General features: G+C 46.9%; 1 protein-coding gene across 2 annotated transcripts in view; it reads right to left on the reverse strand.

Annotated features, from left to right (window-relative positions):
* The window catches only part of FRMD4B (FERM domain containing 4B), an 83674-nt gene that overhangs the window by 45031 nt on the left and 16902 nt on the right, over positions 1–21741 (reverse strand). For both annotated transcript variants that reach the window (XM_071756285.1, XM_071756286.1), the window contains exons 2-5: positions 18454–18519; positions 17239–17333; positions 14883–14975; positions 10608–10692 (exon numbers count right to left, since the gene is read on the reverse strand). In XM_071756285.1, coding sequence (XP_071612386.1) covers positions 10608–10692; positions 14883–14975; positions 17239–17333; positions 18454–18519 — 339 coding nt within the window. The remainder of the gene's footprint in view (positions 1–10607; positions 10693–14882; positions 14976–17238; positions 17334–18453; positions 18520–21741) is intronic.

The following is a 21741-nucleotide window of genomic DNA, read 5'->3' on the forward strand; positions in this document are numbered from 1 at the left end:
TATGCAGAAGTAGCCTCCAAAGCATTCCCAGACAGACTTTATTAGAAGAACAGGAGGGGCAGATCACAAATTAGAAGAAGAAAAGAATCGCTTCCAATTCATCCTTCCTTCAGATCTCTTTCATGTCGATGTTTAAGAGAAAAGGCGAGGATTGCAGCTCAGGGAACTCTTCACATCGGTGCAATTTTTAAGGTACTTCGTTACTTCCAGGTCTGTATCAGGTTAGGCTTTGTCATGCACATCGGAGCTGCCTTTCTTTAAGCTTAAATTGCTTCTGCTCCAACAGCCTCTAGGGTCAAACTGTGGGAGGATTTTAGGAGATCGGGGCAACCCAGCACCAGCACGCAGGGAACCCAGCCATGAGAAAATGCCATCCCAGGGAATCTCTGCTCAGCAGGAAAGACGGGCTCTAAAGTTTCCCCTGGACCACAAAATCTGGGAAAACAGGGCCAGAAGGGACCTTTAAAAGCTCATCGAGACCATCTCCCTGCCCCAAGGCTGAATCAGCAACATGCAGCTCATCACCTTTTAAAGGTACAAGAAACTCGTGGAGATTTAACTACCCAAATGCAACCCTCACATCAAAAGCCCTCTTCTCTTTTGTTGCTGGCTCCAAGAAAAATTCTGCAGCACTTGGTGAGCTACTGCAGCCTCCCGTGTCTGCTGACCCACAGCAATAGCTGCTGCTGGATTTACAGGGGTGTTTGGGACTTAGTACCCAAGCACCTCTTCACTTTTCATCTTCAAAGCACCTCACAACCATTAACTAATTAGCAGGAGTAATTACGGGGCTGCTTTTCCCTGCTTATTTACTTAGTCCTAAATAGAAGCCTTAAGAAACTCCAGTCACCTGACTGGGCTGCAATGGCATTGCCACCAATGTTAAATGTCATCCCACAAACCACTTCATTTTGGGTTTTAGGAGCCCAAACAGGCTGAAGGGAAACTGCCTAATTCAAGGGTGGAAGTTTCCCTTTCACAAGGAGGGTTTTGCTGTGTTCTTAGCAGTTCTGAACACATCTGCTCTTTTGAGGAATGAACAGACAAGAGGGTCTTCCTTAACCTGATCTCTCTCAAACAGGACACTGCAGGTGTCTTGAGCAGGGCAAAGGGGACAAACAGGACACTGTGGCTCTCCAGGTGTTGCAAAACCTCAGAACAGGGTGGACCAGCCTTAATTATTGTCACATATAAGCATAGAGTGACAGTGTCAGGAGACTGGGGCCACCCTGAGGGAGGCTCTGCACCCAGGAAAGCCCAGAAAGCAATCACAAGTCTTCCCTTTTAAAGGGGCTAAAAAAACCAAAGCAGAAAAGAGATGCAGGGAGGTTAAGGGACTGTCCCAAGGTCACACAGTAGAGTAGCAGAGCAAAGGATCCCAAAGCTCAGCATTTAACAGACATGCTATACAAGTGACAGTCTCTTGGACTCTTCCCTCTGAGCCTGGAATGATTTTTCCATCATAATTTAACACTTTGCCACCTGGTTCCCCTACTGGCCACTGCTATAATGTGATCCAGCCCTGGATTGTCAAGGAATTTGGACAGCCCTGGTCCTGACCCAAATCCATATAGTGAAACGTGTCACTCAGGAGCACAGCATCACAACATTGAGATTTTATAACCATCTTCCTGCCCCCAAGGCTAGCAGACAGGGGGTTTTAGCAGTGCTTTAACAGCGAGGTCGGGATTCAAAAATAGGTGGGGAAAATGGCTGTAAGGAGATTCATTTGTAATGCCTGCAATCACCAGGGTAATTCAAGAGAGACCTCAGGGAGCTGGTGAGGGGCCTCAGGAGCCCAAGCAGTGAGTGCTCACATGGTCACACGATGAAGATGAAGATGGAAGGGTTCCTAGATTTATCCCAAGTGGAAGCAAGGTCACTAGTGCAAGGTTAAGTGGATGGGTGGATGGATGTAATTCAGACAATGGAATCCAAGTCTTCTCCATTTTAGATGTAAATAAGCTGAAACAGACCAGCAGGTGCAGCTCCAGGGAGGGGATGAAACTGATGTTTCGATTAGAGTTTGCAGAGGGATCAATCATCTGAACCACTGAGACAGGCTCAGCCCCTTGTGTAGCTCTCCAAAAGGCCACTGGCTCATCTAAACGTGGCATTTGGTCCAGCAGATTCAGGTGGGGGGTTCTGTCATACTGACACACATCAGAATAATAAATGATAGCAGCAGACATCCAAACTGGGTGGCAATTATTGGGGAGCAGAAATAGGTCAGAATCTCAGGAGCTAGGAAGGAAGTTAGCTAGGAAGGACCTGCTTTCTGTGCCCATAGGCAGAATATACCCCCTGAGTCAGATAGGAGCTGAAGTCTTTTGCTGCCCAGACCCAGACTTATGAATGTGTAAAAATCACAAGCTCGGTCATGAATAGAGCAGTGAACCCTCATTAGACACAGCAACAACACTAGAATTTACTGTCACAGAGATATAAGTCTAAAATCCTGATGAAAACAGATGGAGAATGAAGATAGTCAGATAAGCATTAACTGTGCTAAGCAAATCTTTAAACTGTAAACTCAGATTAAAAAAAAAAAAAAAATAAGCAACACATGAACTGTCACATTTAACCCCTTGCTGCCACATCAAGAGATGGAAACCAATATGCTTTGCTCAAGGCACACAGAACCTCCAGAGGTCAAAGACTGATGACAAAACCATTTTACATGGAGATTTGAGCACTGAGATACTAACACACCTCTTCCCTCAAAACAACCCCTTAACTTTATCAACCAAAGAGGCCCCCAAATATCCACACTGTGATTGAGTAGCCTCAAGACAGCCACAATATTGCATATAATTACCCAGGATTACTGAAAGGTGATTAAAAAAAAAGCTGGAAGAAGGGTGCAATTAGAGTGAAAGGAAGGACTTAAATGCACACTACAAGGTGTCCAAACCCAGGGAAGCAATTAGCTGGGTGTGGACCCAGCACAAGTGAAGAAAGCGATGCCAGCACCCGTGCCCTCACCCATCACCACCATAATGGCTCCAGTGTCCCCACGGTGTGTCCTGACAGCCAGGGGACACAAGGACAGGTCCCCAGAGTGCAGAAAGCTCAGCAGCTTTTCAGTGGTGAAGGCTTTTTTGGGGAGCAGAGGCTGCACAAAGCAGCCCTGAGCCCTTAGGATGGGCTGGGGAGGGGTTATTGGCCACACCACGTTAGGAGACAGGAGCTGAGCTGTAAGTGGGTCAGGCTAATTCACCAACTGGCTCTGTCGGTGTGGCAGAGCTGGGTAATTACACCAGGGAGGCAAGCAATAGCTGCAAGAGAATAATCCTCCCAACTTTAAAGCACCCGCCTGCATCACCGGCATTCACAGCCACAGCTCAGCCCCCGGGGTGTCACCTGCTGCTCACACTGCCTGGATACCCCCCCATCCCATCCCATCCCATCCCATCCCATCCCATCCCATCCCATCCCATCCCATCCTCAAGTGGAAGCTCCAAACTTTGCTGAGCATCTCAACCAGGGCCAGTTTCCCCAAGCTGGAAGCACTGAGCTGAGAAAAAGCCCAGCAAAGCAAGGGGCTGCCTCCATAGGGAGGGCAAGGGAAGGGGTAAAGCAGCAGGAGAGGCAGAAAATGAGCCCTTATTCAAGCAAATTAAAGACTGGTCCTTCTGACTATCCTTAAAGAGGCACTTCAGATGTGCTCTCATGCTGCATGGACACCACAGGGAGCACAGGCTGCATGGCTCAGGAGCCCCTTCACAGCATTTGGATGGTCCAGGACATCTTTCATCTCATCCAGTGATGGTGTGGATGAGCTGGGCTCCCCCAGCCCTACAGCCCTTCCTACTCAGATGAGAGAGAGCACAACTTGAGACTGAACACAGTTCAATGCCTGAGCAGCAGCCACCAAGCTCCCTCCTGGCAGGATCTACTGCTTCCCACCCCATCAGTTTAGGCCAACCCAGCTGAAGAAAGAGCTGGGAGTGCCTCACTGTGAGCAAGAGCTTCAGCTTTCTCTGTTTCACTCTATTTTGCTGGTTCTGCCACCCACCCTCATCTATTTCCCTCTGCTTGTGTTTGTGCTTCAGCCAACACCAGATGAAACTCCAAGGGCAGCAGCAGCTGCTCAGGTTGGGTCCACACTGTTCAGCACATGTTTAATGCTGCTTTTTTTTTTTTTTTTTTTTTTTTTTTTTTAAACATTAATCTAAGATTAACGTGGAGAAGGGTGGGAAGGACATAAATACTTCCCTGTTTGCAAGCCAGAGTACATGACAAGTGTCATTAGAATTAACATATAATCACAGCCTTTCCCTTTCCTACCACAGCACCCCAGTGTGGTACCCAGCACTCACCAACAGCAGAGCTGGCTGAGCTGTCACAGCATCTTTACCCTGTGGCCAGGAGATCAAAGGTGCAGAACTCTGCATGGCAATTAACACCAGGAGTTAGACCCAAGGAGGAGGTGACTGCATCAGGAAATGCAAGGTATGAAACTTTGGCTGCAAACCACAGAAGCCTTCACATGGAATGGGCCAGCCCAGCTGGGACACAAGTGACACCTCTCCTGCCAAGAGCCTCAGGAGGTCCCTGGGGCACCAGCACCCATTCCAGCAGCAGCTTTGGTCCAATCTCAGCCACTCCAAGGTGCTGTGTAGTGTCCCTTGACTGTCCATACACACACCCACCCCAGGAATGTTCATCCCCAAGCCACCAGCACAGCCCCCCAGGGGGTCTCATGGAGTTAACAAGTTGGGTGACCCATGGAGATCTGCATGAAGGTCCAAGGTCAAGTCAAGTCCAGGGGTTGGACTTGATGATCTCTGAGGTCCCTTCCAACCCAGCCAATTCTATGATTCTGTGATAAGGTCCTGTCCCCCCTCCTTCTGCCACATTTTGCTCACAGGCATGACCACATTGCCATCCTTCTCATCTGCTGACAAGCTGGCAGGGGCTTTGGGCCATGGAGGGGGAAAGATAAAAGCCCTGAAGGTGCAGAAGGCCAAGTGGTCCTTGTCCTGGGCTCTACACATCCCATCTTCAGGAGCAGAACAGCAAACAGAGGCAAAGGACAGAGCATTTTTTAATAGCCTTGGCTAGGATCAGACTGCATGGTTGTGAGGCTGCATGGCAACACTCCCCTCTCCCTAGGGATGGGGAAGAATTAGGAAATATCTGTTATAAAACTTTCAAGAGCTCTCTGATATATGACTACTTTGCTCTCCACGAGCTGGAAGCCAGCCAGGCTTTATGCTCACACCAAGGGTCTGTTTCAACAACTCCTCTTGGTAAGCATTGGTCTTCAGGCTGCCAAGTGCTGTTCACAAAGCTATCACCATTACAGTCTCCTCCCAAAACTTCCATTGCTTTTGACTTGCTTCCCTTTTCCTTCTTCTTTTTTTTTTTTTTTTTTTTTTAAAGCAATTCTTGCAAGTCCTTGAAACAAATGGGAAATTAAATAAACTCCTCAACACCCAAATATAGAGAGGAAAAGAGGAACACAGCCAACTTGACCAAGATCTTAGTTTACAGAATGTATTTTAAGGACTGGCAAAGAGTCAACTGCATGGCTGCAGAGCTATATGGAGGTTAACTCCAATATGCAATAAACATGACAGTGCTTCACTAGCCAAGTAGGGTGTTATTTTTCCAAACTTGGCTGTTTTGAAAAGAAGAACAGACTAATTTATTTTTCCCAATTTATCATCAACATGTGTGTGACCAGTTCTGACCCACCTCCTTAAAAGTATTCCAGCTGTGGTCATGGGCTGTGCAATAACACACTGAGGGTGTTACAAAGCTCCTCTGTCCCTGTCCAAACACATCACTTCCATTTCACCTGAAACCAAGGGCTGGGCTTTCACTGTTTCAATTTCCAGCTGTAGAGTAGATTTCAGAGCCCTCTGTAAATCTAAATCCAGCTTTTACAGTCAGTGACAGGAAAAAAAAAAGCTTTTAAACTGAAGTTGTCACCACTGAAGGTTTTCAGGCAGAAGTTCTCAAAGCCTTGTAAAAAAGAAGCACGTGGAAAAACAGAGCCCAGACATAGACCAAGCATCCTTCCAGTCACTGCATCATCCAAAAATACATGTGGATAAGCAAGCTTCTAACTAAGTCACTGGGAGGCCCTTCCATAGACCAGGAGATCTAAGTTTTACCAAGTTTTATCAGTTCTACCTCCTGCTCAGTGGCCCAGGTGTTCCTGACAACACACAGGACCTCTCCAAGCTCCAAAGCATGGATGCTGGTGAGCAGGAGCCAGGCATTTGGCTGGACCACACAGGACCTGGAGACTGAAATGTCAGAGGAAAAAGAGGGCAGCTGATCATGAAAGGAGGCCAGAGCACTGGAAACATTTGTTACATGGGCTGGAGGCCAAGGTTTGTGCAGGCACCAAGGGTGAGGAACCAGTGGGTGCTCTTTGGTGCAGATGCTGAGTTCAGTTGATCTCCAAGGAGAGCCAGGGAGAAGGAGGGCAGCAAAGCCCTGAACAGGCTGTGCTGGCAAATCCAAAGGACATTTCATTCCCAAGGCACGTGGAGCAGGGCTGCCTTACACTGCTGAGGAGGAAGATGATGATGGGAGGGGTGTGGAGGAAGCATCAGCCCTGGGGTCCTTGCATTGGGTGCACAGGGATTCTCTGCTTCAGGGAACACTGCTCAAGTGTGATTTATAAAAGTATAATATATATAAAAGTATAATAACTCTGTTTGGGGCAAAGGGGATCCCCCTGCTCCCAGCTGCTCTCAAGGGATGAGGACAAGGCAAGGGGGGGACTGAGTAGGGAACAACAGCTCCCAGAGGATGCACAAAAGCAGCAAAGGGCCCAGAGGCACAAAGGAGCTTTGACTGCATAAAAGAGGATGGAGGTGGGGGAGTGGGTGGGGAGTAGAAAGAAATACATTTTTGGCAGTAGAGATTTTATTGTCTATTTCTTCTTGCCTTGCCAAAATGTCTACAGAAATTGCAAAGTGCACAAGCTCCAGATTCCTCCAAGACTTAGCAGGGAAAAAAAGTCCTATCAGATTTGCAGAAAGGAGCAGAGACATTTGCAGGAAGGAATGTGGAGTTGAAAGGTGAAGAAGCAGAGCATGGTTCTGCACTATAGAGCACAAAGTCAGCCTTAGCCCTTTCCAGAACTTTTATGCAGGTTTAAATTACATTATTTATTATTCAGAAGCCATATTTGGTAAGCTATCACGTAATAAATAATGTATTTAATATGCAATACTATTTATTCTGCATTTTTATTCAGCTGGGAGCAAAACCTCTCAAGTCATCTGGGGTAAAACAGCCAACACACACTGCCCAGCAGCTCCAGCCCATGCCCAGAGATGCCAGGCTTCATTACAGAGATACCCTTCTCTTTGATTAGACACAGCCACTTAGAGGATTTCCCACACAGGATTGTCTGCACATCCTGTAAATACATTTCTGATGCAGCCTCTGAACTCAGCCAAGGATAAATCCCCTCCTCCAGCAGAGGGATTGGCACCAAGCTTGGCCAACACCCTCCAGCTGGCTCCCGTGGGGTGTCCTGCACATCAGCAAGAGCCCCATCAAGATCTCCTCATGCAGAGAGGAAAGTCACCCTCCTGCCCTCTGCTCAGGATAGCATCATATTCCTTTAAAGCATCATATTCCAAGCACACAAGCCATGGGAGCAGGAGTGCTTACACACTGCAGTGCTGTCAACACATGCCAGTGGCTCAGGAATGTCAAGAGGACACAAACACAAGCTCCTGCAAGCACTTGGGCCTCTGCACCATGCTGGATTTAGAGAAGCTACCATGAAAACTTTGGAAACAGCTTTGTGAAAGAAAAAAAACAAAACACAACAAAAAAAACCCCAAACCCAAACAAAAAAGGACTGGCTTTTAAGCAATCTTATCCACACAGGTCTTCTCCCACCCCACTATTGCAGCATTTACTCTGAGCATCATTCCTGGCAGAAGCTTCATGCAGAGATCCAGCTGAGGATACGGGCATCCTCCAGCAGACCCTGTGATTTGAGGAGCATCCCTGAGCATAGGGCTGGGTGGAGATTGCTGCTTTTTGGGGCACTAGGATTTCATGACTCACACAAGAAAGAAGAGGAATTAAATTTTTTTAAAAAGAGATGCCAAGTTGAGGCAGGTCTGACCTCCTGGAGCTGGATTAATGAGTGAGAAATGCCAGGAAACATTCCTCACTGTCATCAGGGAGCATCAGCCACTTGCTTCACCAGAGCTGGGGAATCTGCTGGTGGTCAGGAGCTGACAGAGCTCATCCTGCACCCTCTGCATTCGTCCCTGCAGCACCACGGGACCATAACACAATATGTGAGCACATCTGAGGTACCTTTGTGCACCCTCTTGCCCACAACCTGTGGCCTTAAATATTGAGAACTGATCCCATAGGCACCACTTGCAACTTAGAGCCTGGCTGTTAAGTTTACCAAGTGGGACAGAATATTTTTAAAAGAACTTATTGCAGGGCAACTAGGCTGGTGAAGGGACTCGAGCACAGAACCTATGAGGAGAGGCTGAGGGAGCTGGGGGTGTTGAGGCTGGAGAAGAGGAGGCTCAGGGGAGACCTCATCACTCTCTCCAACTCCCTGAAAGGAGGTTGGAGCCAGGGGGGGGTTGGGCTCTTTTCCCAGGCAACTCTCAGCAAGACAAAAGAGCACAAGAGGTCTCAAGTTGTGCCAGGGGAGGTTTAGGTTGGACATTAGAAAGAATTTCTTTACTGAGAGGGTGATCAGACATTGGAATGGGCTGCCCAGGGAGGGGGGTGGATTCCCTGGAGGTTTTTAAGACAAAGGCTGGATGTGGCACTCAGTGCCATGTACCACTCAGTGCAGTGGTAGTGGATCAAGGGTTGGACTTGATGCTCTCTGAGGTCCCTTCCAACCCAGCCAATTCTATGATTCTATTTGAAGGTTGAAAACCACTGGATGAAAAGTACCTTGGAAGCAAACAAATTGGCTCCTGATGAGGGAGCTGCAGCCAGGGTGTGAAACCCTAACTCAGCTTTCCCTACTTGCTCAGCCCTGCCCAGAGATTCCTCTCCCAGGAGGCAGGGATGCTCCTCATCCCTCCACTGCCCACAGAAATGGCACGGGAGAGAAAACCTCCCTGCTTCTGGCAGTTTTGCTTGCAGGAATGGGCAAGGCAGAAGTTTGGGATGTAGCAATTAGAGCAGACACCTCACAAGCCACAGGGGAAAACAAGACCCAACCTTTTATTCAGCCTGGTTTGGTGACATGAGTGTCTACCCTCAGTGAGGGCAATTCTCCTATGCCTCTCTTCTTTCCTTTCTCTCATGCTGTTTGCATACACAGGTACAATTACACCCAGGTGTTTCCCTGTTGCCTATGGTTTGTTCCAACAGCATTTCTCATGTCCTGCCCCAAAACCAGACCCATTTCCCAATTCCAGAATTATTTGTGCTGTCGATCCAAACTTTTCTGTGAAAGGATCACTACGAGTTGCCAAAATCTTTCTTTTAAAATGACAGATATGGCAAAAGGAGATTTGCTTTTTGTGAATCTCAGCCAGTGAGACCCCCTAGTTCTTTAAAAGATCAGCATGTTGTAAAAAAACAATTTTCTCCACTCTTCCAAACAGCAATTCCTGTACTAAACACAGTCACAACTTTGCCATTAACCACTTCCACTTCAGACTTCTGACCCCACCATAAAATAATGAATACTGGATATTGAGTAAGAACCCTCTAAAGTATAGAGAATATTAACTGTGAAAATTATGGGCAGCTATAACAAACTCCACCACCAGCTAACAATACAGGATTGCTTTCCAATAAAAGGTTGTAAGGACTGAGTGACCCTCCTAGAAGGATTGAACCATAAGTTAGTGGAAAAAAAAAAAAAAAAAAAAAAAAAAAAAGCGCCAGATCCCTCAGTTTGACATTAGCTGGAAAATCCCAGAGATACCATTGGAGTAAAGTCCACTGAACTGCAGCTGCTATTGCACTCCTGGTTCTTAGGGACATGGCAAAGGTGGCTGCCACACTCACTCCTTTTTTCAGACCAAGACGTATCTGCAGCAGATGAACCTTATTTTAAACTTTTGGCTAGCATGCCATGAAGTAATTTTGCAAAATATATATATTACCAATTTAAACATCCTAAGAAAGCAGTGGAAGCTCCTTAACCGAAGCATAAATACAAGAAGTGTTTTAATTCTTTGATTGCTACTTTATAGAATTTATTACTTCACTGAATTAAGGCAGGAAAGCAGGAACCAAATTAACAGTGCAAGGACCTTCCTCGTGAGTCTTTTCTTCCTGAGAAAGGTTTGACTCAAGATCAGTGGAGAGATGCTTGTCTGGAGTGTTTGCTATGCAGTGTATAGGAGATTTCAAACAGCTTAAAAGCTTTTGAGTATTTAAGACTTATTCTAGTGCAGGGAGCTCACAGCAGGGCTCTGAAAACAGGAGAAGGAAACCACCCTCATCCATTTGCCTGAAGCATCAGCACGTAAGCAAAGGAGAAGAAAAAACACCCAGGGTTCTCAATACTTCAAAATATGGTCTAGAAATCAGATGCAGCTCCTAGCAAATTTGCAGGACTGTGTAGGTGCTGGAGAAGCAATAAAATGTAGATGCACAACAGGGCTCTGAAGGATGCTGAGCCTTACCTGGTGTACACAGGACTTGGCATTCAGAAAGAACAGCTCTACTGTAGTTTTGTCCTTCAGGAAGGAAATGCTTTCAATGTAGAACCTTAAAAAAGAACAAAACCACACAGCAAAAAGTTACTTTCTTGAATAGGTTTCATCTTCTGTCAAATCACTTTATTTCCTCAGTGTTTTGTTCTCTAGCAATAAAGTGGCACAGAGGAACTATGAGCTACTGCACTTAATTTCCTGCCTGTTAGGAGGGACCAAGCAGAAAATCACAACCCAACAGAACACAGGGAACAACAAAGTCCTCATTCAATAGATCACACGAATCTGATGACTTTTCATCTCGTTTGAAAACCACGTTGAATGCTGAAGTAGCAAAGCCCATCCTTCCTATAGAGATAAAGTCACAGAAGTGGAAAAGATAACTCCAAATGGAAAAGGTCACTCCAAATAGCAGGTCAGAAAGCTTTGCTGGGGAAGAGGGACCAGGGGCAGCTTGGCAGGACTGTCCTTCCTCCAGGAGCAAGGGGCTCAGCACCAGGAACTTCACTCCAAGACAAGCAAAAAGAGCAAGGAATGCTTTGGGGTCAGCTCCATCCCATGGGACACATCCATCCTAATGACAATGGGAGCCCCAAAACCAGAGGTTTACATGGAAGGGCTGCAACCAGCTCAGCCTTCAAGGCACTGCTCATTACCTTCCTCTTCCTCAAGGCCATGGGTTTATGTATCAGAGACACAGACACCAAACAGAAGCAATTTCTGGTCATTCTGGCCCGGCCAAGATAAGCAGATGGGTCCCAGTTTGTTCCAGAGCTATGGCAAAGACCACGTATGGCACTCTGCACAACCCCACACAACCTGTCTGAGCACCTCCCTGACTCACTCAGAGCATCAGAGCCAACAGTGTTGGGGTGCATTAAATGGTGGGGAGAAAACCCATCTCTAATTTGAGGAGTGTGGAACTGCCAGCTCAGTTTAAAGAGCCAAATTTGTGTCAGTGTGGTCCTGTCAGTCCTTCCTTAGCTGGATCCAAAAGGATACCTGTGCTACAGGTCCCTATGGAGGTAGGGGGACCCTATGGAATGTGTTGGGTTCTAACCCTCCCACTAGACAGAAGATACACATTTTTCCCAGCCAAGCAAGACCTGGGTCACTGCCACCACTGCCCCCGAAGCCCAGACCACACCAGGGCTTCCCAGGGTCTTGCCTTGGATAGCCCAAGGGCTGGATGGCCAGCACCAGGCACACAGCCCATGATGTTTATCAGAACAAGGCCAACTCCTCCCAAACCTCCTGACAGCCTCAAGCTCCTGTCACTGAGGTCCTGGGGTAGATTTGGTGTAGATTTGCAAGAAGAGCACAGCAGCAGCATGGAGTGTGTGGTAAGAAGCAGTGAGTAAGGAGCTAAGAACTGCTGCCCTTGTTAGTGTGACTTGAGACAAGCAATACATTAAGCAGTAATTGGTTTAATATTTTGCATTCCTACTGTGTGTTTCACCAAATTAATTTTAAAGCACTCCCCACGATGCTCCTGCAGGATAACAAGATAATTTACCCATTTGGCAGGCATGCAGCCTGGCCAAGGGGTAGACCCAAGCTCAGCAGCCTGCCCCAGACATTTGAAAGGTTGTTTGACATTTCCATGATTCCCCTTTCATCAAGAACTGTAATAGCCACAAGAATTTTCATCCTCTCGTGATCACACCCAATATAATTTTTCCCCAACAGCCTCACACTTCAAATACACCTGAGTGTTTCTCCCCAGAAATGCAGAGCATCCGAGGGCAGGACCCTCACTCTTTGTCCTTTTCCAACCTGCTGCTAGACTGGTCCTTCACAGCATGGCCCTTCCTCCCTCAAAAAGGGGATTTTCCTCAACTAATGACCTCAGCTGCACTTGCAGTTTCTTTCCACTAAGAGTCAGACCCAGCTCACATCCTCAGAAGCAGGATGGTACCCCTGGCTCTGAAGAGAGGTAGCTCCCAGCATCCCAGGAGACCACAGGATCTATGGATTTAGGGAGAGGGCACCAGGGAAGTGCTGCCCCCACCCCAGCCAAGTCTGTGTGCTCCATTTCTTCCCTGGTACAAACTGCACACTCTTATCACCACAGGACAGATGGGGAACACTGGACCACAGAGATAAAGATGCTGAAGATGCTGACAGGCATCTCGGGGAACACCATAAAATGTGTTCTGCTTCTATTCCTGATGCTGCAAGCATCCTTGAAACTAGAATGATGCTTTTCTAAGTCCTAAGTCTGCGTTATAGAGCCCTTTACAAGCTGTGTGTGCCTTATGAAAATATACATGACTGGACTGAGGAAAAATAATGAAAATCTGAAAGGATTAGAATGCCTTTCATTACTGCACAGCAAAAGCTAAGGGCCAAAAGGTTATGAACAAAAGGAGAGCCATAACCAGGTGTCTAGGATCCCCCTCCCTCCATTCCCAGTACTGCTACTGGAAGCTGCCCAGTGCAGTGCTGAAGGGGATCCTGAGAACTGATCCTGTTGTACATTTGCCACTTGCTATGAAAACAGCAGCTCAGGGCCCTGTCACTTCCACTGGCATCTCAAAAAACTTTATTCTGCTCATGGCTGAGCCTGTTTCAAACCTGCAGAAGGCTGTTTAGGGAGGTTTGCCTGACCCAGGGGACACATCAGCCACCAACATGGTCACATCTGGAATGGCTGGAGACTGCCCAGCCCAGGGGGACAGGAGCCAAGCACTGGGGCTCCTGCCCAGCCCCCCTTTGCCACTTGTCCCCCACCCAGCTGTGCTCTGCAGTTCAAACCAGGGGTGCACACAGCTTCAGCTCTGTATTTTGGCTGCTTTCATGGGAATCTTAATTAAGAAATAGGCTATGACAAGGCAAATGTGTTTATATAAGATAAGTGTCTGAACTAACCACCCAAGGCTCATGCAATGGAGCAAAGGACTGGAGTGGCTTACTTATCCAAAAAGTTGTACCAAAGAAGAGAGCTGCAGGTTTTCAAGTGGCTATTCTGCTGGAAGAGCTCTTTTCTACAGACCAGACAGTGTCTATATTATTTCTGTATCCTCCTTTTTTTCTGCTTCTCACTGCCCACACTCTCACTTGGCTCCTCATTGCTTTTTTGTGGCTCTCATTATGACCTCAGAGAGGTTAAAAATAGCTTCTAGAAGTTGATCTTCCCAAGCCCACTCCTCAGATAGTAACTCTTGCCCAGGTCTCTGCCCACCATGCCCTGTACAAAACCATCTTGCAACGGGGAGGGACAAAATTAATATCCCAAGCCAACACCACCAATTCCAAAGAAATGCCCATCAGATGTCTCCCTCCCAGTTTTCTTGGACTTTCTTTCATTCCTTGGACTCTCTTTCATATCTTACAGCATACTAGATCCTCATCAAACACAGAATATACAGAAAAGCCCATCAACCCTTTTTAAAAGTGGGGAAGAGAAGCTCTAAACTTCACCACAAATAAGCACATGTTCAGCAAAAAAAAAAAAAAAAAGTATTGTTTTTTGAACATTCCCTCAATGATGAGGGTGGGGAGGACACAGCAAGGTGACAGTGCCAACAGATCCAACTACATGAGAGGCTCTGCCTTGGAAGTGCTTCAAATGATTAAGCACACAAGGCATAAATTTACCCAGAGATGAAAAGCAAATGAGGTCAGGTTGCTCTCTTTTTCCTCAGAGAAAGGAAAATAAGTATTCCAACAATATTAAGAATATGATATTTGGTCTTTTCTGCCAGCATAGCTCTGTCTTGTAGGACATGGTTTCTTTCAGGCCCTGAAGCAATGCAATCACATTGGTCAAAATCATCACTTTGCCAGGGATTTTATCCTCTCCTGAGGACTGGCTACAGCGTGTGTGAGCAAAGAAACCATCAGCAATCCCTTTCAAGTACAGACAGCCCTTAACTAAACAAAGGAAGAAGAAGTAAGCACCACTGTTTAAACAAACTCTATTAAAATTTAGCACTCTTAAAAGCCAGGCAAAGAAAATATTTAAAATATAGGGGTTTACACACACAAAAAAACCCACCCTAGGAACAACATCCTAACTTTTAACTGTCTAAAAAGTAGCATGTTCCAAACTACTTTATTTTGTAGTTAAATACAAAAGAGAGCAGAATCTACCCAGGTCCTAATCTCCTTCTAAAAATAATATATTCCTTCAGCATGTGTTTCCTTTATCAAATCTGTAATCAGGTATTTTAAGCAAAACATCCCTGGTGATAAATAAACCCAAGTGGTAATGTTTTCTTTGTGGAAAAAAAAATTACTCACCTAACAGCAAAGTACAAAGTTGCTGGGCCAGGTTTCTTGGGCAAGTCATGGTCCAGGACTCTGTGATCCAGCTGCAGCCAAACACTCTGACCTCTGTGGGAACAGGTTGGGAGATGGTTAAAAACTGGAATGGGAAAATGGTGTTCTTTTGGTTCATGCTTATTCCAAGAGCTCCTTTAAAAAGTTCAGAATTCAGCTCTGAGGCAGGCAGACATGTCAAATTATTTCCCTAACTCTTGGATTTTGATACAATTAACTTTTGGATGGTAGGGAATAATTTTACAGTTGTATTTTCAGCTGCAGCACCAAAATCACAGCTTGGCATCCAAACCCCCTAAATATTGAAATACTTTCCTTTGCTATAGATGGGGATGCTTCCACTGACTTCTCATGCTTAGTGGGGATCAGTGATTTGTAGCTGGATGTTTGCCTGGAGCAGAAATGGGTCTGATCTCTTCTGGAGCATGAGGATCACCCAACTCTGCTGCCACAAGCCCCACTCCTCCTGTTCTACACCACCTCCAGCCCCAGGGTGACAGAAAACCCCACTTCAGGGCAGAGATTTACTGCAGGCACACTCATTGTATGGAACACAGTCCTCTCTGCAGTGGCTGCCCTGACTGAAGGTGGAAAGAAGCCAGAAAGAAAACAAAAATACCCCCCCCAAAACCCCAGTAACCTCCCTGAGGACCCTGGGGGGAGCAGAGGAGCCCAAAGCTGCCCTGAAAGGCTGGGGCATGGGTGCCCTCCAGAGGCCACAAACTCCCTTCCAGCCCAGCCCCATACACCCAGGCAGCCTCTGGAGTCTCAGTGGGATTTCTGGAGGTGCCAACAAGCCTTGAGGTATTCCCCTGGCAGCACTTAAAAGCTCAGCTTGAGGGAGCACCAGCACCCAAAAACCTCCAGAAGAATTTCATGGCAGCTCTTCTGGGGTGGAAAAAATAAACCAAGCGCAAAGAGCATCCTCAAGGGACTTCCAGAAGAGTTGGAGGAAAGTATTTTCCAGCACTTAAAAGCACAAGGATGTGGCAAATATATTCCAGGGAGAGGCCAAGATGAAAATAGGTGGTAAAAATAATACACTGCTGTGGTCAGGGCTCTGGAGTGTCCACCAGCTCCGTGACCACCAGCCCTTCCCCGGGGCCAGTCCTGCACCTCCAGATGGCAACAGCCTTGGCAGGGTGGCCCCAATCACAGCTCTGACATGAGCTGTAGGTGAAGGCTTCCATCAGGAACACTGTAAAAAGCATTAATGGAGAACAGCAGGGACTAACATTATCCCCTTTAGACTAGAGGAGATTTATTTAGGGGCCGTACTCGTGCACAGCTCCATTTCTTCACTGCCCTAAGCAGCTCTGCTCCAGCTTTTTTTTTTTTTTTTTATTCGTTTTTTTTGTTTTGTTTTGTTTTTTTGTTTGTTTTGGGATTTTTTTGTTTGTTTTGTTTTGGGTTTTTGGTTGGTTTTTTTTTTTGGTTTGGTTTTTTTTTGGCAGGTTAAGTCTCCTGGAGACACTGGCACTGTGGATTTTGCTCCTGCATCCAGCAGATGTGGGGAAGCATTTCAGCAAAGTGCTGACAGATGAGTCTGAACACCAGCTGAGATTTCAATTAACCCAGCTGACTGCAGGTTAATGCCATGCAAGCAGATCTCCCCCAGAGCTCCAGAGCCTGAGCACAGCATCCAGCATCTCACCCAGCCTGGCAGCAGGAGCCAGAGAGGTTCCAGGGGATGGGCAGGGGCTGCCTGAGCATCAGCAGTAGCCCAGCTTCCAGGGCTGTGCATTTCAAGCATGTTCTGCTTTTGCAGCTCTTTTTTTTTTTTTTTGGTGGTCTGCAGAACAGCTTTTAGGATACATAAAAGTGACAGGGAAGCCAGAGGGAAGCTGTTCATGGGAAGGCCTAACCTCATATTTCACTGCTGCTAGGGAAGTGGAAAAGACTCAGTAATATATTTGAGATTAAAGTGCAAAGCAGTAAGAGCAATTAATTTTGAAAATAAATGGAAAACTTTGTTGTTGTTACTAGAAGCACAGAGTAGGAAAGCTGAGGGTGTTCACATGGAAATTATTGCTGAATCAGCTTTTTCATCTTTACGAAGTAAATGTGAAAAGTGAAAGCATCAGAAAGGTATTTTAAAAGGATCCTTTGGTCTGTGCCTGGAGGATACTTTCCAAGCATTTTGTTTTGTGCCTTCCCCTTTCCTCAGCCAAGCAGCACAAGCACAAGGTATTAAAATCTTTCTTCTTCTTTCTTCTCAAAAAGTTGTTTTTCCATCACACGGAACTGCCATGGTATCAGGTAGAGGTTTCACATTGCAATAATCACACAGCTGTTCAAAATAAATAAACCTACTTACGTATCATCTATAAATGTTATCCCAAAATACTCCTTTTCTTTCAGGTTGAAGTGTGAGGCCACCAGATCCAGTAACTCCCGAGACAAAAGTTTGGGCTACGGAAAGAAGAAAAATAAATTTCACTTATTTCAGAGCAGGCTTTTCATATATAATATTTTGGGGATTGCTGCCAATATTGACATTTAAATACCCATGGCCAGGTTAAAACCCTGCTGCACAACTCAGTAGAGAAGTGGCTCTATCAGGCTTGGGTCAGTGGGATTAAGGGATTCTCCATGGAGCCACGGGATGTGCTGAGCATGGAGAGGCAATTCTCTACTTAACCTGTAACATCACTCTTGGAGAAAGGCAGCTCCAGTTTTCCTGCACTTACAGCAGGAGGGGTTTCTCAATTAAGAAAAGATTGGGTACTAAGAGGACGCACACCAGGGGTGCATTTAAAACACTTTGAGAATTTTGGTGAAAGCAGATGAAAAGCTGAACACAGACTGATGGCAGATATTCTGCCCACCGTGCAGCAATTCCCAGGGGAAAACCTCCTGCTAGTTCAGGTCTCAGTGCCTGAAAACACAGCTCTTTATCCCATTCCTGGGAGTTACTTTAGGAGGAGACACAGCTTTTCATAGAATCATAGAATCATAGAATCCTAGGGGTTGGAAGGGACCTCGAAAGATCATCTAGTCCAACCCCCCCTGCCAGAGCAGGGCCCCCTAGAGTACATCGCCTAGGAACGTGTCCAGGTGGGTTTTGAATGTCTCCAGTGAAGGAGACTCCACAACCCCCCTGGGCAGCCTGTTCCAGGGCTCTGTCACCCTTACAGTAAAAAAATTCTTTCTGATATTCAACTTGAACCTCCTATGCTCCAACTTGCACCCATTACCCCTTGTCCTATCACTGGTCACCATAGAGAAAAGCCTAACTCCATCTCCCTGACACTCACCCCTTACATATTTGAAAACATTGATGAGGTCACCCCTCAGTCTCCTTTTCTCCAAACTAAAGAGACCCAGCTCCCTCAGCCTTTCCTCATAAGGGAGATGCTCCACTCCCTTAATCATCTTAGTAGCTCTGCGCTGGACTCTTTCAAGCACTTCCCTGTCCTTCTTGAACTGAGGGGAACTTTTCTTCAAACATCACTCAGGCATCAGTCCCCAGTTGCATCGCGAAAGAAAAGAAACAAAAAAAAATCTGACCCAAAAAGAGCAGAGTCTGTACCTGAACCAGCAGCTCCAAGTTCCTGTCATCGAGGAGATGAACCTGGCAGTGCCGACCCTCTGTCATCTGCAAAGACAGCAGCAACACAGCCCCGTGAGGAAGAGCAGGATCCAGGGCTCTCCTGGCTTGCACCAGGACACAACGTTGAATCCGGGCTGAGAGGGGATGAAGGAGCTGAGCATCCTTCCCCACGGATTCTGTCTGAGGAGCTGCCTCTGCTCCCATCAACTCCAAGCTAGAATTAAGTGTGCTTAGCAGCACGTGGGATCAGACCAAAGTGACCTAAGTGATGCAAGAACTTGACCTAAGGATGAAGCAGCCTGGCTGGTTCATAGGCCACCACCACCAGCAATGGCCAACTCAGAATCAGCTGGGTTGGAAAGGACCTCTGAGATCATCAAGTCCAACCCTGGATCCACTCCCCGTGTGGTTCCCAGCCCATGGCACCAAGTGCCACATTGTCTCTTCTTAAAAACCTCCAGGGATGGAGAATCCACCCCCTCCCTGGGCAGCCCATTCCAATGCCTGATCACCCTCTCTGGAAAGAAAAAAAGAAGTTGAGGAGCAGAGATGAGCTGGGACCAATGAAATCCCCATGTACCCAACCCTCCCTCCTGATGGGTCATCAGCCTAAATTTGGTCCTTTGACAGAAGACTTGGTCTCTAGTCTAGATGGAGTCTCTACCAGGACATTAATGCTCTCCCTCAGCCATAGGATTCTTACCTAGGTGCTCACACACACACCCAGAGAAGTGCTTGAACTGAATGATTAAGAGCTGGATGAGCTTCCCAACCTCTAACATTGTATCCTGACCACCTCAGTCCCCACTTGGTGTCACATCTCTGGCCAACAATGTGTCTTTCTCTCTTTAAGAACAGACCAATGCAGAAATAGCTGCACATTATGCCCTTTTAATATCTGTCCTTTGAAATGTAGTCCATTTCCACAAAAGCTTCTACATTATTTAAAATCTGTTCTAATTCTAGACCTCTTGCTGGCTTTGGCAAAGATCAGCTTCACAATGCTCTCCAGGAGAGAGCTGGTGAAGGAAACCTGGCTTTTATATTTATTCTCCCTGCCTTGGAGTAACTCATTCTCCTGACAGCACAAGCTTCTCACAGGCTATAAATTCCAAGCTCTGAGCAGAGGCTGAGGGTGGTTTGCTTAGATAGAGACTCCCAGGAGGATTAAATAGCAGCACAGTGGTTTCTCCTTTCACATCCCTCTGGCTCCACAAGGATGGGGACAAGGACAGGGTTGAGCTCTACTGCCACCAGCACCCCCCTCATCACCTTCTGCACATTCAAACCTTATAAAAGACTTGAAATTTTATATACTCAGCTACAGTATAACCAAAGAGACCTCCCAGCTCCCCCATTTCAGCAAGTGGCTGTTTGCACAGCCAGGGCTGCCCAGACACCACCTCTTTCGTCACCAGTCAGCCAGAAGCAGCCAAATTAACAAAGCTTTATTGTTTCAACTAATTATGCTCATTTGGACCAAGAGCCTGGAGGGAGGCCCCTCCTGAAGAGCTTTGCTATCAGGTCAGGGATGAGCATCTGCAAGTGTCACTCTTTGTCTTGTGCCTGGGAAGAGGGGGCAATGGGCTCTGGGGCACCAGAACTGGTGGCACTAACCAGACTTGTGCCATCACAGCCTTCCTCAGAACACCAAGACTGGCCACAGGAATGATTGCAGAGCAAGTCTGACTGAAAGAAATCTTTCCTTTTCCTTTCTCCTAAATGTGATTTGCAGAGCAGTGCCAGGTGAAGAGGGACTTGCTGGGCACCATCACAGAGGCAGCAGTGATGCCACCTCTGCAAACCTCAGCTGCACCCAATGGTGCTGCACCCCAAGGAAGCATCAACCCAGAGCTATACCAGCCCCAGGCCCCCATTCCCAGCAGGATACCACTTTCCCCACTTTATCCTTCAGGTTTGGGAGGCAAAGCTGCAGCATCCCAGTGGGCTCCCTACAATCCCTGCTCACCAAACACGCTGCCTGGAGCCCTTAAATCCATTACCATCTGATCCCAGGTCCATTAGTTCCTGAGAGCTGAGGGTCTGCCATTGCTTGGTCATAAATAAGTGGCATGTTAGCATCAATTAATCAGTTCATCAGCTCACCCTTCCAGGTAATGCACATTTCTGCCCCTTACATGCTGTGACCAACCCACCCCTGTTGCCCAGTGTCTGATCCAGTGGTGTTTTTAAAGCTTTTCCCCATCTGTTGCTCTGAGATAGCACAAGGGTTGCCATTATTTAATTGCTACCTGCTTTAGTTTTCACCCAGTGAAACCACATTAATCACTTGTGACTCTTTTAATTGCCTGGGTTGTCCATTGTTAGGTAAAAAAGGCTTCTATTCTAGCAAACACATCCACAAATGCTTGTTCTGAGGAGAAAGGAGGGTGGCAGGAAAGATTCAAACAAAAAAGAGATATTAAATATAATCTGTGCTCATAATTCAGCTATCCAAGGTAATTGCAAAGCACCTTAGAAGTAATTAAACCTCACAATACCCCTGAAGATAGGCAAAGTATAATTATTGCTGATTTATATTGATGAGAAAACATAAGGAAACAGCTTAAAAGTCTGATTTACAGCTCTAGCTGCAGATAACATTCAGTACCCGAGTCTCCAGGAATCTCATCTCAAGAAGAAATTGTACAGCTGCTCCCAGAGCTCAACCAAGAACCTCCAGAAGATGCCACAAAGCACAGGGAAATGTCATCCCTGCCAGCTCCACAGCACATCCCCAGAGCTCCATGTGGAACATCCCCATCCACATGGTAGGACAAGACAGCAACACCCAGGGCTGTGAAGTTTCTCCTGCTCCTACAGCTGAAGGAAAAAGGGGAAAAGCCCCTTATATTTGCTGCTTGCATCCCTCTGCCCCCCCAGCCAATGCACCCAAGGGTTAAATCCCTGCTCTGATGCCTTCTTGACCTGAGCTGGAAGGCACCAGGTGGGTACTCACTGTGTGGCACCACAGCCTGGCTGAGGAACCCAGATCTGGTGAGCTGACCCCCAGCTTTACATCTGCAGGCTCCAAGCCCCAAAGCAGTCTTCCCCAGGACAGCCCAAACATCAGCCCTTCTCCTCTTGCTGACCCAAGACTTCAGCATCCAGCCCCCTTCTTCCTGCAGCTGTGCAAAAGCTCCCTCCAAGTATCCCCACCCCATTCCTGATGGGGCAGAGAACACTCTGCTTGGCTTCTCCTTCCTTACAAACACAATCAGAAGTAAATCACTCCCAGTTGCTATCACAGAGCAACACAAGCCCATC

The sequence above is a fragment of the Heliangelus exortis genome, chromosome 12, assembly GCF_036169615.1.
Source record: "Heliangelus exortis chromosome 12, bHelExo1.hap1, whole genome shotgun sequence".
In the NCBI taxonomy this organism is placed as follows: domain Eukaryota; kingdom Metazoa; phylum Chordata; class Aves; order Apodiformes; family Trochilidae; genus Heliangelus; species Heliangelus exortis.